The sequence below is a fragment of the Drepanopeziza brunnea genome (genome assembly GCF_022702325.1).
Source record: "Drepanopeziza brunnea f. sp. 'multigermtubi' strain 214-2 chromosome Unknown ctg9, whole genome shotgun sequence".
Classification (NCBI taxonomy): Eukaryota; Fungi; Ascomycota; class Leotiomycetes; order Helotiales; family Drepanopezizaceae; genus Drepanopeziza; species Drepanopeziza brunnea.
The window spans coordinates 372,501-387,771 of NW_027094072.1; the positions used below are offsets into that span (position 1 = coordinate 372,501).

The 15,271-nt window shown below is 52.2% G+C and overlaps 2 protein-coding genes across 2 annotated transcripts; one reads left to right on the top strand and one right to left on the bottom strand.

Annotated features, from left to right (window-relative positions):
* Window positions 1-738: 738 nt before the first annotated feature.
* On the bottom strand, window positions 739-3,376 carry L3040_005517 (uncharacterized protein; the record flags this gene model as incomplete). Its single annotated transcript, XM_007295895.2, has 4 exons — window positions 739-2,128; window positions 2,188-2,320; window positions 2,369-3,249; window positions 3,312-3,376. 4 exons carry the CDS (start codon window positions 3,374-3,376, stop codon window positions 739-741), a joined length of 2,469 nt encoding a protein of 822 aa, XP_007295957.2.
* Window positions 3,377-13,972: 10,596 nt separating this feature from the next.
* On the top strand, window positions 13,973-15,106 carry L3040_005518 (uncharacterized protein; the record flags this gene model as incomplete). The annotated part of the gene is made up of 4 exons (XM_007295893.2): window positions 13,973-14,306; window positions 14,357-14,575; window positions 14,685-14,811; window positions 14,953-15,106. 4 exons carry the CDS (start codon window positions 13,973-13,975, stop codon window positions 15,104-15,106), a joined length of 834 nt encoding a protein of 277 aa, XP_007295955.2.
* Between the last annotated feature and the right edge of the window lie 165 nt (window positions 15,107-15,271).

Sequence of the window (15,271 nt, forward strand, 5' to 3'; positions counted from 1 at the left end):
GAGAAGGTCGTCATAAGGTCATCATCAAAATGTAGTGGTAGTAAACTCAAGGGAATCAAAATTCAAAAGGAGCAAAAGCAATCCGCCATAGAAAAAAGAGAAAAAGGTAAACAAAAAAAACACCACGGTTCTGACGGAACAGGCTGCGCCCCGGCAACCCGTCCTAGTCACACATCCCGCCTAGGTTCATATCAGGCGGTTTTTTTTATTTTGCGTCGTCTCATTCCCTCCTTTGCGTGCTTTGCCACGGGCCATGAGGTTGTATACTGAGGGAAACGAAAACGAACAAAGAAAAAAAGAGAACAGAGGAAAATAAAGGGCATCCGTCCTTCGCCGTCCATTCATATTCATCTCATGAGTGGATCTGCGTAGAAACGCATGCATGTCCTCGTCCCGTGTATCCTTGCACAGCGTAATTCGTCAGCCATGTGAGGAAGAGCCAAGACGCCGTGTTGCGACTGGTTCCCCGTCATCAAAGTAATCAAAGTCGTAAAGCTCGTTGTCATAGAAGTAGAACAGTGCCGGGCTGTAGCTCAGCCAGTACAAGAACAGTCGTGACGCGAAAAAAGAAGGAAAAAAGGGCTCTTCTTTCAAGGAGTGTGGTGATTGGAGGGTTTTATATGTTCGAAGGTCGAGACCAAGATTTGTTTGGCAAGGTGGCTCGGGGTCCAGGGGAGAGATGGCCCGATCCCAATTAGAAAGTACAGAAGTCTGTTTGGAGAGGGTAAAGAGAGGGGGTCATCGCCGTCTTTGGGTGACGGTGGTTCGGGCGCGGTTCAGAGGAGCGGGATCGTAACTTGGAGGTCCAGAGACGGATCCTTCGCGTATCGTTTTCCGTCTCTTCAAGTCCATCTCACCGCCTGGCCCTCTGCTGGAAGGTCGACCATCGTCCTCGTCATCGCGTCCACGCTTGTTACTGGCTGGGGCTCCGTTCATCACGGGTTGCTGTGCGGCGTAGCCATTCGACATTGAGTTACCCATATCAGGCTGAGGGGCGTACACGTCACCACCGGTGCTACCATTCGCGGTTCCACGCTCACTACTGATTACATTATAAAGATTACTGGATGGCGGCTGAACTCGCGGAGGGGTGTTGTATCCTTGTTGTTGGCTGGTGAAGTAGGGTTGAGGAGCAGACGCTGTTCTCGGCGTTGCGCGTCCAGATGCTGGGTGGTTGGGGGAGCCGGTCATCTCAGGCGATAGGTGTGTATGCTCTCCCGGTAAACCGCCTACGGCAGAGCCATGGGAGTAGCTGTATGGTCCTCTACTGGAATCATAGCTTGCTGGATTTCCATGGGTATACTCTGCTTCGTGCTCATGATCTGCCTCATCCTCACCCTGGCTGTGCCCAACCTGGTTTTGACCTTGGCCGTGGTGGATCATGCCGTTGCTGTCTTTGGGATCGTGGTGGCCATTTTCCGACTCAGGAGCTCTGCCTGTGGGGGGGCCCATCTCATTCTTGATATACGCGTTTGGTTGAGGGTACCTTGACATGTCTTGCTGACCCGGCGCAGATTGCGGGTAGGCATTCTGTTGAGGCGGGGGAGCCGAGTACATCTGCCGCGAGGAGTCGTAGGGTTGCTGTGAGCTTTGCTGGTATTGTTGCATACCCTGAATCGAGTTTCCTGGAGGTGTCGTTGCTGGAGTAGTTGGCATTGAACGTGTGTTGCTCAGACCCGTGTCTATAGACAGGGAATTTGTACCTTGGACACCACCCATCGGTCCCGGTGGACCCCATTGAAAGTTGCCGTCTGAGCTCCCCATGTTCCCCATTACGCTCGAAGCACTTGTCGGCGGAGTTGGGAATGTGTGCGCTCTATCCATTCCTGGACGGCCTACATTAGGGTGCGGCGCGATCGAGTGTTGGGAGCCAGGCAGGGAACCGCCTATCGAGCTGTTCATAGAATGGTGATGGTGTTGATGGAGAGATGGAAGGCCTGGCGCTTGAAGATTTCGCATCTGGTTTTGCTCCAGCTTCCTCTTCTCGGCAGCTGCCATGACCGCGTTCGTCCGAGTCTGGTTTGTGGGATGATACAGGAGAGCCCCGATGTTATGGACGAACAGAGGATATAACAATTCCGTAATCTTTTCCTTGTTCGCAAAGTCGAGAGCTCGATCATATGGAATCCTGCAGCCAGTTCATTAGCTTGGGCCGACATCGCCTCCGGGTCTCCTTCCAAAGCTCACCAGACTCCTTTGAGATGCATGGGGCCAATCTTGACCACGTGTCTCATCTTTTCACTCTTCAGGATACCATCTCTGCGGCCTCGCGTCATGCCAGCCACATTCAACAGTTTCGTCCCGTTGATCATTTGGTTATCTGCGAATTGTCAGCGCGCCTCGCACCCATCGACGTTCTCACACCTACCCTCGCGTCTGGCAACGCAAACACCCTTCGCCTCGACTTGAAAGCACAGACTGCCCTCGTCTTCCCACAACGTCGCCGTGACCCTCGGCTTCATGCCCGGAGGAGCGACTTGTCCCGTAGTATCAAATCCGGGTTGCGCCGCGCCATACCCGGGGCCCGGCATCGGTTGACCAATGGCTGGCAAGGGCAACACATTTCCTTGCGGGCCCATCGCGCCCGAAACCTGGTGGCCTGCGGATTGCGGGGAGGTCAGACCGTTTTGGTAGCCATATTGGGGGTATGGATGCGGCGCCGGGGAGTATTGCGCCGGCCCCGGTTGCAACAACGGGGGCTGCTGGTGCTGGTGCTGGTGCTGGTGCTGTTGCGGGTAATGTCCCATACCACCGGAGGATGTGACGGTTTGGGGTGCCGGAGGCTGGCCGTTCGAAATGGGATAATACATCTCCTGCGGGCCGTGATTCATGTTGTTGGAGTACGAATCTTGCTGGCCGTACGAGAACGCGGGATCCGACGAAGGCGGGGTGGTCTGGTAGGAGGCGTGCGAAGAGAGGGAAATCGGGAGGCCCGTATGGCTGGTCAGAGGCGGAGATGGGGTTTTCGGTCCGTTCGACGACGACGCCGTCGTGTAGGAGGAGTGCGAACTACCGTTCAGGATCGAGGACCCAAGGGAGCCACCCCGAGGTGATGATGTACCGGACGAGTATGCCTGTTGCGGCTGTGGCAAAGGCAGGGAGGGCAACCTATCATTCGCATACAGCGATCGCTGTGCGGCGTGATGATTATAGTACGGCAGGTCTGAGGGTCCCCGGGTTTGCACTTGGGATATCGGCGGGAGATCCAGCTTTTCGGTTTCGGCGGTCGAGTCCGTAGAGGACGATTCACTGACAGACTCAATTAAGAGCCGCGAAGAGGGACGTGGGGGGGTTCACAGGTCTCTGCGAACGATTGCGCAAAGGATGCCGTTGATGATTCGAGATGGCTGTAATTGAGTGAATGATATTTGGTCATGAAAATCCGTCAAGTCGGGTTGGTTTTTGGTCTTCTCAGGAGAACAGCAGCCTTGCGACAAGGCTTTACAACTATTGCAGATAGTGGATAGTGGGGAGGGGGCTGGTTCGTTTATCTGTCGTGAAGCACAAAAATGCATGAAGCGCAAAAACGACTCCGTGAATAATGGTTGGTCTTTTTTTTTTTTCCTCTTCCTCCAAAGACTCGAACAGCAAGACGTGTGGCTCGTAGAAAGTCGTTAATAATGACTTGAAGATGAAGTCCGACTATCCAATTGGATCGCGATTGCAGGTCCACGACAGCTGTAGCGGGTTACGCGAAGCTGCAGGTATGCTTGTTGTGCGCTGCTTCTTTGCCGCTCCGTGATTCTGATCCGTGCTTCGGTATTCTCGAGGGTAGGGGAACGTTTCGTGGGCGGTCGTTGATCTCGTAATGACGGCACGGCGGTCGCAGGTGAGTGAAGCGAAGCGTGAGTGAGGAGAGAGGAATGGAGGGGAGTAGAGTGGATGAGAGAGATGGTTGTTGTCTTGTTGGTATGTACTGGAATGGACGGTGAGGAAGGGATTGAAGCACTTTTTCGACCACCTATAATGCAGGTACAGCCATGAGTGTCGGCTTTGCAGGAAGTATGAAGGATACAATGGGAAGAAGGGAGGCGCAAGAGACAAGAGAGTCTTGCTTGAGTGGGGATAGCGAGTGGATGCAAGTGCCACGAGTTCCAGAGCACATACCTTTTTTTTTTTTTTTTCGCGATTCCGAGACCTGCAAGCTGCAACCTAGGAAAAATGAAGAGGTCGGGGAGCGAGCGTAAGGAAGAGCCGTCGAGAGAGGGATCTTCCAGAAATGGCGGGGAGAGGGAGAGCGGTAGAGGAGGAGGAGGAGGTTGGGAGGAAGAAGATTTGGGTGGTTGGGGGGGAGGGGGAGGGATATTTTTTTTTTTTAGGTCGGTCGGTGGCAGTAGGGGAGGGAAGAGAAGCGGAGGAAGAGGAGGAGGAGGAGGAGGAGGAAGAGGAGAAGAAGGTAGAGGTTGAGGAGGTAAAGGTTGGTGAAGTACCAGTAGAGTAGAGTAGAGTATTCCGTAGAGATCAGACCCAGTTCGAGTAGTAAACAGGACCGGACCGGACAAGGCAGGGAAGGGCGGACAGGGCAGGCAGGACAGGCAGGGCAGGCAGGGCAGGCAGAACAGGGCAGGGCAGGGCAGGGCAACACACACACACACACACTCTCTCTCTCTCTCCCTCTCTCTCTCTCCCTCTCTCTCTCTTCTCTCTCTCTAAGAGGTGGGGGAGGGACGGGGTGGGATTAGAGAGCGAAGCGAGTTTGCTGGATGTTGCAGCTTTGGGGGGCGTGCGCGGGCGTGGGCGTGGGCGTGGGCCAGGGCATGGGCTTTGCGGTTCTGAGCTGGGGCCTCTCTGGTGCTTGGCCTCTTCAGTTGAGTGGAGTGGAGTGGAGTGGGGTGGAGTGGAGCGGAGTGGAGTGGAGTTAAGTTCACAGGGATAAGGGAGGGGCCGGCAAGGCAGGGTTGGTGGTGGTGGTGGTGTTGATGTTGGCCGGTGGTCGGGGTGAGGATACACAATTCTCCGACTGTATGTGTAAGAGGGAGAGAGAGAGAGAGAGAGAGAGAGAGAGAGAGAGAGAGAGAGAAGTGCAAAGACCGTAGAGAGACCGAAAGAGAGAGAAGCGAGAAGCAGAAAGAAACCTCAGAAACAAGCGAGCGAGCGAACGAACAGGACAGACCGACCAGGTCGACCAAACCGACCAGACCAGACCAGACCAGACTAGTCCAGACCAGACCAGAATAGACCAAACTGCCAGGCTCATTAGCTACGTACTAGGAGTAGTACAATACCGAACCTACTTCTGACTCCATCAAACCTTCCTACGTTGTACTACGTACTACGTACCACGGTACAGGCCTAAGTATTACCCCTCGAGGGTGCCTTAAAAGTTTAGTTTCCACTTTAAACCCCCTGTTTTCCCTACCCTCGAGGGGTAATACTTACGCCTGCGACGTAGTACTACGTACTTTCTAAAACCACAACTAGAGCCTATCCGTCATTCAAGAATTTCCTAGCCACGGCATGTCGAGTAGCGGCACTAGGCTGCAAGGGGCTACCCGATGCTGGAGTGGCTGCCAAACAAGAACAGCCGGAGTTCTACCGCCGTCGTTTCCATTCGCTACAGGATCCCTGTAGCTAATAAAGCATTGATGGAATATTGCTATTGCTACTGCTACTGCTACTGCTACTGCTACTGCTATTGCGACTGCGACTGCGACTGCGACTGCGACTGTCCTGTCCGTATCGGTCTGTACTGTATGTAGTATTGCGGTTAACTTGCGGTCGCTGAGCGGGATTGCACGCTAGCAGTAGGCGACACGAGCCGGGCCTGGAAATGGCGTCCGGACGGAGTAAACCTAGGTAGCGGGCGGGCTAGCTAGCCACAGGGTGCAGGTCGCCCGATATCTCCTGTGCCGCCAGCCGATACAGCAGCGGCGCCCTGAAGAGGGAAAGCTGATCGACGCGGGAGCAGTGGGAAGGCAGCAAGAGAGAAAGGAAAGCCGGGCAAGACAGAAGGAAAAGGTCGCCAGCGGTGGTGCCGCAGGTCGAGAGACGGAAAATCCCCATCAGCCAGAGACTGACGACCACCGTACATCCGTCATCCCACCCGCCCACGAGGTAGGGACTCGCGATCCATCCCCCTCGGGGCCTGCAATCAATCAGATCAAGGCGGGATTAACCAAGGACAAAGGAAACGGCCCGCTGGGTGAATCAGTGGGAGAAGTGAGGACAGCGTAAAAGGGAGGAAAAGAAATAACGTGGCTGGGCCGTGTGGTATGGGAGGTAGGTACTACTGTACGTACGTACGTACGTAGTATCGGTAGAGGCTTGCCTTGCTGGCCGAGCTCTACTCTAGCTAGCGCGGGGGCAGAGGGCAGAGAGAGGCTGGTAAAGGCACGGTGAAGGAAGGGAGGGGGGTCGTGAAGCTGAAGCAAGCACCCAGAGCGAGTAAGTGGGAATAAACGAAAAAAAAGCCAAAAAGCCAAGGGAAAAACGAGGAAACCATTACCTCTTTAGGACATGGGAGGGCTATTACCCGTTTGGGGGGGTAGCTCCGAAAGAAGGAGAGCCGAGAGGGTTACCGTTAGTCGGTGGCCGGGCCTCTTCCCTTTTTCCCTTTTTCTACGTACTAGTAGTACTACGTATATCCGACATGCTGTAATGTACGTAGTGCTACTATAACTAATGTCCTGCCATCGGATCAGATCAACAATACAGCAAGTAAACAGCCAAGAGAACTCACGCTCGGACACAGGGATGTCCCGCCACCGACGGAGAGACAGATTGTCAGATTGTCAGATTGTCAGGTTGTCAGATTGTCAGATTCCGTACGGAGAAAGATAGATAGATTGATTGATAGATTGATAGATACACAGATAGGTAGATAGGTAGATAGCTGTAAATAGATAGGTAGCTACATAGAGATTGCCTTTGATGATGGACACAATAGATAGTTCAGATCCAGGGGTTCACCCAAAACCTAACCCCCCCGCCACCTACCGAGACACGAAATTACCAAAACAAAAAAAAACAACAAAAAAACAAAAACCAAAAACAAAACAAACAAAGCACCTTGTCCTCGATCTCGCCATGTCGAACATGATTCAAAATGCCCTGCCATCCATCCCCTCTCTTCCCCAGGCAGAAGCGGCGCTTACTCCAGCCACGCCGAACCACCTAATCATCCGGAAAAGTAACTCGTCCGCCACCACTCGGACATGCTCATCTCTACCGTAAGCGACCGGGATTTTTCGTAGCAACTAAGGAATTTCTGACATCAGGGAAGAGCCCCCCCCTTCCCCCCCCCCCCGGGACGGGATTTTTGACTTCTCCTGCATGCACTACCATTGCGTGTGAAAACCCTCCGTAACCGCGCAGTCCTCTGTCGCAGCGCGCAGCACGGTCCCGTCCGCTCTTGATTCGACTTTGAACCGCGGCGTCTAGGAGAACGAACGAACGAACGGGTTCAAGCCCAGCCAGCAGCACCAGCAGCAGCACCAGCATCAGCAGCAGCAGCGCTGCACATCAGGCGCCAGACAGGGAAGAAAAAAATTCAGAAGCATGCAAACCCCCGCTATGGAAACAGAAGCGCCCCTCCCTCCGCGGTGTGAAGTTCTTGTACGGAGGGAGAGCGAGAGGAAGGGGTCCAGCCCGCGCAGATCACCTCCAGTTGCAGCCCTGATGCGACTCTCTGATATGAGCGCCGGTACGACCTCGTGCGCTTTGAGCCCCTCCTGCAGTTTGACCTGATGGATAACAAGGCAAGAAATGAAATCAGAAACATCGGCCGGTACGTCGTACCGACCTACTTTATTTACTTTATTTACTTTACGCATCACCTCTATTCTCCGGCATCCCTTGGGGGCTCAACGGATACAGCCTCTGCCGCGGCCCGCTGATGAGGAAGAAGAGAAAAAGCTACTATCTGTTGCCTGTGGTCTGTCCCCAGCCAAAGCTAAAAAGAAAGAGAGGGTGGGATATGCAATCGCAAAAACCGTGTTCGAGACTCCTTTCAACGAACGCATTGCGTGTTTCCCCCCCCCCCCCCCCCCCCAAAAAAATATAGCTTGCGGATCTTCATGTTTCCACAAGATGAATTCCGGGGTACATATGTGCATCTGCAGTCTGAGTGCAGTGCCCGTTTGGATCATGGGCAAGCTAGCTAGCTAGAGAGTATCAAAAGGAAGGAAAGAAAAAGAGTGACATGCAAAAGCAAGAAGATCCCGATCCCGTCTGCAGTAGCAGCAGCAGCAGCAGCAGCACAGGTGTAGCGCAGTTGCAGTTGCAGTTGCAGTTGCAGTGCAGCGATCAAGCCTGAAAGGCAACGCACAGAGCACGAGCCGAACGACTCTGTAGGGAGGCTGGGGCCTGTTCATGATCAATTCTCCGACCGCGTACGTAGTAATTGACTTCCTGCTGCACTGCCGCCGCACGCACTGTGCAGAGTGTAGTCGAATCGCCTATGCGGGCTGGACAGAAGCTTTTTGGAGTTGGCATGAGTGCAGATGCACAAAATAGCCTGGCTCTTCTGCGGTAAGAAGGACGAACCATGAGGCGTATGTTCTCCGGTTTAATAGCAATCAAAATTAACAATCGGGTGGGCATCCTCGCATCGCATCTGTAGAGAGATAATACAGTAAATACTAGGGAAGTGCCCCCAAAGTTGGCCCACAGTTGGTAGGTCAACTCCCACTATTACAGTAGACATGATGCGCAGCGAGCAGATTATGCAGCTCTGACTGTCTGCTAAAGCGGGCGGGCTGGCGGGCTGGCTACCACTGGCGGGCTGGGTAGCTGGTAGCTGGTAGCTGGTAGCTGGGTAGCTGGCGGGCAGCATGTAAGGTAGGTAGCTACCTAGGTAAGTACAGTACCCGGGGAAAGGGATCGCAATGATCCAGCCTTCCTGACCGACATGACATGTACAACATCTTAACCGAGGCTTGTCAAACAAAAGGAATCGGAATCGGCATACTTCATTCTCCGTACTTTGGAAAAAGAATTAGTCAGTCGTAACTGCTTGAAATCCGCCAAGCGCGACTTCGTATCAATATTGTTTCGACGACTCGTCCCTGGACATCGGACCCTTTGCATTTCCCCACATGTGAACAGAGACAAGGATATCATCGTAACTCAACCATCTTTTCAATTGGCCATTGCGGAGCTCTCCAAGACGATGAAGTCAAAATGGCGAGTTTGAGAAGAGATGCTTCTTCAGCCGAGGTGGAAGCGAGAAAGAGGGAGAGAGAGGCGAACGTATCAATGATCCAAGTTCGCCGCCATCCGATACTGACACCGGACGTGGACCTTGAAATTCTTGACATTCCTGCTAGGGTGTTCAGATAATGATAGTAATCGTGTGGTGGAACACGCTTATCCGCACCCCAGCCCTCCGCAGGCTTCTAGACTGATTGCTTGCTTGCTGTCTGTCTGTCTGTCTGTCTGTCTGTCTGTTCGAGCATTTTCTGGGATCCCGACGCTCACGTCCACGCCTACAGACCGGCAGACTGAAAGCTATGAACGGATGTACGTATGTATGTATGTGTATGTATGTACACTACCGCACATGTGGTAGAGTACCGTAAGTGCGTTTTGGCGGGCAGAGAAGACGCATGGAAGTTATTTGCAGTGCGGGAAGCAGGAAGCCATTCCAACCTCCCGCATCTCCCGAAATGGCCCATAACCTACAACCCACAACCCACCACGCCATACTGCTTGGCCCGCACCTGTTTGCTGCTTTGAGGTGAAGTACCGAGCGGTACAGCGAGTATAATTATTGACTTGGGTAAAGGGAGGGTAGGGTAGGCAAGCAATAATACTCCGTATATACGTAATACTACGTACGTACATACCGGTAGTAGGCACTGGGCAGCTACTACTTACTAGCTCTCTTTCCACAGTCCCAGTCAGATCGGCGGCATTGTTTCCTGGCAAGAGAAATTATTATACGCCAAGGCTCGTCTTGGACCCATCCTCTTCAAGAAATATTTGACGAGCTCACATATCGGTTGTGGTCCCCGGAATAATAAGCTCAACATCGCGTGGACCCAGATCACGACGGCTGGTTCTGATAACAATAACAGCCAGTTGGACCGGACCGGACCGTATCGTCCCCGGACCGTACGGTACCTGGTAGCCTGATGGAAAACGTGGACGTGATTGCTTTGATTCATCCTGCCCTCAGCTGCTCCCGGTATCAAGAGCTTGTGACAACCATAGATTTGGCCTCGTCTTCGTGGTCGAAGACCACTGGCTCGGAGAGCTTCAGCCAGTTCCCCAAGCCACGGAACGCCATCCATTTATTCGCCTTGATTCAGATTTCTTGCTTCGAAGATGGTAGCTTGAATTTCTTCTGTCATAGGCGAGCATCTCGTCACACTCTCATCCCTTGTCGAAATTCACGATTCATCCTCGAAGACGCCAACCCGTCTGGCCACGACGCAAGGGCCGTAAAGATACCTCGTACAGCATGCCGTTGAATAATGCTTCAGCTCAAGCGAAGTTTAAACTCGTAGCTGTTTATAATTGCACTGTCCGATTGGTTTCCAAGCATTATTGTTCGTCGACCTCGTGTCTCATCTGACCTTCAAAACGTTTGGGAAAGAATGCGTCATCGAGCAGGAGTAGAGTGCAGTAGTAGCAAACATTCTGTTACTAAATTGGAGAGTTACTTGCTTGCTACCAGACTTTGTCTCTTGGGAAACACTGGTAGAGTACTACTAGGCTGCTGAGCTGATTCCCTTGGATCGAGATTGAAAACATCTCTTCGTGAAAGATGCGAGATCAGGGTTTCCTCCTCCTCCAATCTCCTGGGCGGCGGCGTGGAGCGCAGGAGATCCTCCAAGCATGTAGAAGTATGTATGTCTCTGCAGCGTCGATGCGGCTCCCCGAAACACCATGATGGTCTCGAGGGATGAGGGAGGAGGGAGGAGGGAGGAAGTCCGCTCGCTCTGCTGACGCCCAGGACTCGGAAGTTCTCGAGTTCCGTCTTGCGATAAAACGTACCCCACTCCATCGTGTCTGCTGCTGCTCGATCAAGACAAGCGTAGCCATGATTCCATGATTCGACTCAACTGGTCGTACTCCTCTTTTCCAGGAGCAATTCATTGGCAATACGTGACCCACGTATTCTTACATTCCTAGTTGTAGAAGTACAACCTCACCGCCTCCACCCCCCCTGCACCGTCCGAAGCCCGACAGCGGTCCCTGCAGCGTTTTCCAAGACGCTTTCACTGGATATGGATATATGGCCCTTGCTGTGCTTGCATGCCTTATGCAGAGCGGCTACGCACAGCTCGAACACATCCAATCATCGGTCCGGCCGGGCACAAGAGGATGATGGGCGTCGACAGGGAGAGCCCTTAGCCGGTTTCATAGCCTTTGCGCTGATACTTCAGGCGCACCTTCCCAATGGACAATTGGACTCCGGTGTACAAGTAGTAGTATCCCGTACAGAGTCGAGAAAGCTCGGGGAGTGGAGATTCGTAGGCCGTGAAGTCAAATTGAAGGCGGCCGGTTGATGGAGTAATTAGAAGTATTGGCGATCGTCTCGGTAAGCCGATTGCCCCCTCTCACCGTACTTGTCAAGACAATTTCCTCACCGGACCGCCGATCCAAGTATTACTAGTAGTCCCGTGGCGGTTTTAAGGTTACCCCAATGAACATGGACCACGTCGTCGTCGTGGTTTGGCGCCTCCTGCCCATGCCAAGCTTTGTATAAACGCAGTGCAGCGGCCACACTAACACAGTGCATCGCATCGCATCGCATCGCATGGTGTAGTGTGGTGGTGTGGGTGAAGTGGATTACTACTACTGTATTTAGAGCGGGCTTGACGAACTATAGCAAGCAGCCTAATGAGTCCTGCCATCCGGAGTGTGGAGCAGAAACACGATTCGAGGAGTCGCTTATGAAGACCCTCATGGACAGATCTACGGATTACAGATCTGAAAATAAAAAAGAAACAGACAAGGCGGTACCGTAACGGTCCGTCCACTCTTGGCCGGGGCTATTGTAACGCACGACATCTTAGGTGGTAGGGGTATGATACTTATCGGATAAGAGAGAGCCACCGGACATTGTCGTGCCACCACCGAACGGCCTGGAGCGAGAGCTCCCCGATTCCATAGCGACAGTTCCTGAAAACGGACGACTAACAAATGGCAACAAGTAAAGCAAAATTGTGAGCGAATACCGTGATATCGGGCCCAGGATAATCAAGTCGAATCCGTAGACGAGTGTGGCTTTCCACTATTCTCGTCGAGGATTAGGATCCTACTCACCGCTCCTTTCCTCGCGCGGCAGGGAAGGGGAAGGACGGGGCGTATCAATGAATGACCCAATAAAACAGGGAAGAAAATCACGCGTTGAATAAAAGTATCGGCTGTTTTTAAATTCATACGAATCATGGGTCTCCAACGTCCAATCAATGCCACCGCTTAGATTGATGAGTAAATGAAATACGAGACGAGTATCGAGGGAGATGAAGGAGGACGGGCCGCTAAAGCCAGGAATTCGTCGGGATTCCAATTCGTCGGGCCGGTCGGACACGGGCTGGGGAGAAAAGGTGGGTGCAAAGAACAAATAACGAAAAACCACCGTCTCGGCCGCGCCAAAAAAAAAAAAAAAAAAAAAAAAAAAAAAAAAAAAAAAGGAAGGAAGAAGAGAGAGACAAAGAAAGAAAAAAAAAGATAATTTTACGGAGCTCTGCTGTTTCCATCGCTATTAATACAGCAGCTGCAGGATCATAGACCTCGCTTCATCAGGAGAGCCTCGATAATAATCATGTCCTACTAGGTAGGCTTGTGTACGGAACAGTATGTACTCTGTAGAACCCGGAATCTGACCCCCACCTGCAGACTCAAGGCATCAATGACAGGATGTAGTTGTAGATAGAGACGAGAGACGGCTTTAGCCGCTTCGGAGGAGTTTCTGGCCAGTCGAAGTTCTCGTGATGATCACATGGGGCGGTCCCACTCTAAAATGTGCTCGTAAACGAAACTGTGCAACACTCGTGTTCAGAACCATCTAACCGACTGATATTTATATTGCACTTGCATAAGTTGCAATGTCTTGGATTCAACGAGTACAACTCGTCGAGCCTTATCCAACACCGGGTTGAGCCTGGAGCTGTATTGATATTTGGACCGCCTGCTTGCCATTAGCCAGCCAGTATGAAGATGCATGTATTTCTGCATAGAATCTCTAGAAACTCCGTAGGTTTGTAAACAATCGTGAGATGTGGCAATGTGCGCCACACGCAGGAAAGGGCTGCGCAAATGCCAATGCATCAAGCTCCTCCTCGTACGCACGACATACCTGCCTGCTTCGATCTCTGACAACGATGTTGCAGGAAGCCGGTGGCTGCAATGCAAAGCGGCTTCGTGCATGTTGCCTCCCCCAGACACCATGGAAATCAGAGGCCAGCCCTTCCTTGTACTGCTTTCTGTACCCCCAGAGACTTGAAAGGGTGGGTATAAGAAGCGATTCCAACAAGGAGCTGTCCAGCCGCTGTGAGCCTTTTCGAGAACGTGAGCCACGTAAATTGGATGGTATTGAATGCATGGTACATAGAATTAAAACAAAATTGCGGGCTGAATGGACTTGAGTAGCTGGAGACTGTAGGACTGAGAAAGAAAGACCGCGATCATGCTGCTGCAGGCAAGGCTGGGCTCGCTCTGAGAACAGCCCCACTGGGTTCTAGGCATTGCAGATCTTGGTTAGCCGCCTCACAAAGTGGAATTGACGGGTGATGCAGAGGCGTGAAGATTGCCGATTGTAGATTGTAGATTGCAGATTGCAGGTTGCAGATTGCAGATTGTACAGAATCTTGGAAATGATGAAGGTTATGGTAAGTTGTAAGAAGGGGTAAGCGAGTGAAATCTAACACGTGATGTCGTTACAACAACGCGCGGTCGCCACGCCAACTTGCCCCGCGATCCTCGGACTCCATACGACAGCAGAATTCGTAGGTACAGCGGATGCCTCTGCCAGGACGACGGTAGCACCGCAGTTCTCACACAGAACTCATCGGTAGGCAGAATGCCGCCTCCAAAGTCCTCGATACCTCCGGCTGCAAAGCCAAAGCTCTCGGCTCACTTCGATGCATGGAACTCGTCATCGACAGGCCACCAACGAGCAGAGAACGCCATAGGGCGCTCGACAGGATGGAGGCAATCGCGGAATATGAAGCTCTCCCACCAATTCAAGAGCGGAGGTATGGGTGGGAAACGGATATCAGACCAGGTAGGCGCTGGGTCAAAAGATTGGGACGAGAAAGCCAAGGCTTTGATATCCAAGGAGGTTAGGGAGAGGGCCAGAGTCAGTGTGGTAGATCTGTTTACTAGGAAAGAGCCCTATGGAAGCGGAATGGGTAGTACGTTATCCCAATCTCAGAGAGAGATCCGGATACTGATTTTGTAATAGTTACTCTAAGCGAAGAAGACAAGCTGATGGCGCAAAGAAGACGAGAGGACGACTTGAAAGAAGAGGAGAAGCTGAACCGCAAAAGGGGCATCTTTGACGGGCTTGTCATCTATGTCAACGGCAGCACCCATCCTCTGATCTCGGACCACAAGCTGAAGCACGTCCTCGCAGAGAATGGGGCGAAAATGTCTCTCCACCTTGGAAGGAGACAGGTTACGCGTATGTATTGGGAGAGTTTATGTTGGTCGTCTCGGGACTTGAGTTGACATGCTGCGTCACCTCTCCGCAACGATCTCTTATGGAAATTGCTGACTCTTTGGTTACATAGATGTTATACTTGGGAAGCCTTCGGGAACGTTAGGAATGGGAGCAGGCGGTGGCCTCTCTGGGACCAAGTTGGAGAAAGAGATTCGAAGGGTAGGAGGATGTGGTGTTAAGTATATCGGCGTTGAATGGTAGGTTTCATTTCTGCTATGTTCTCGGGGCCGCCCGCCGGTCGATAAATTGTCATGTCAGCTCCCGGTATTTTGGGAGAATGAATCGCCATCTCTTGCAATCCCGCTGCGGAATCGCTTAATGCTAATATTGTCACACAGGGTGCTTGAAAGCCTGAAAGCCGGGAAACGATTGTCCGAAACGAAGTATACGAATCTTAAAGTGGCACCAAAAAATCAGCGGAGTGTGTATGGGATGCTCAAGAATTCCCACAGCAGTATATCGACGACAGGAGACCCGGGGATTGAATCCTGACGATTGCGGGTATTCAATCACCCAGATTTATTCAATGAATTCTTGGACGAATTCTTGAATGCATAGAGATCGTAACCGTTCTCTGCTCTTTATGATTTGTATTATCAACTTGGCTTTGCCTGACTGGCAGGATTGGACATTGGGTCTGTCTCAATTGGTGGCATT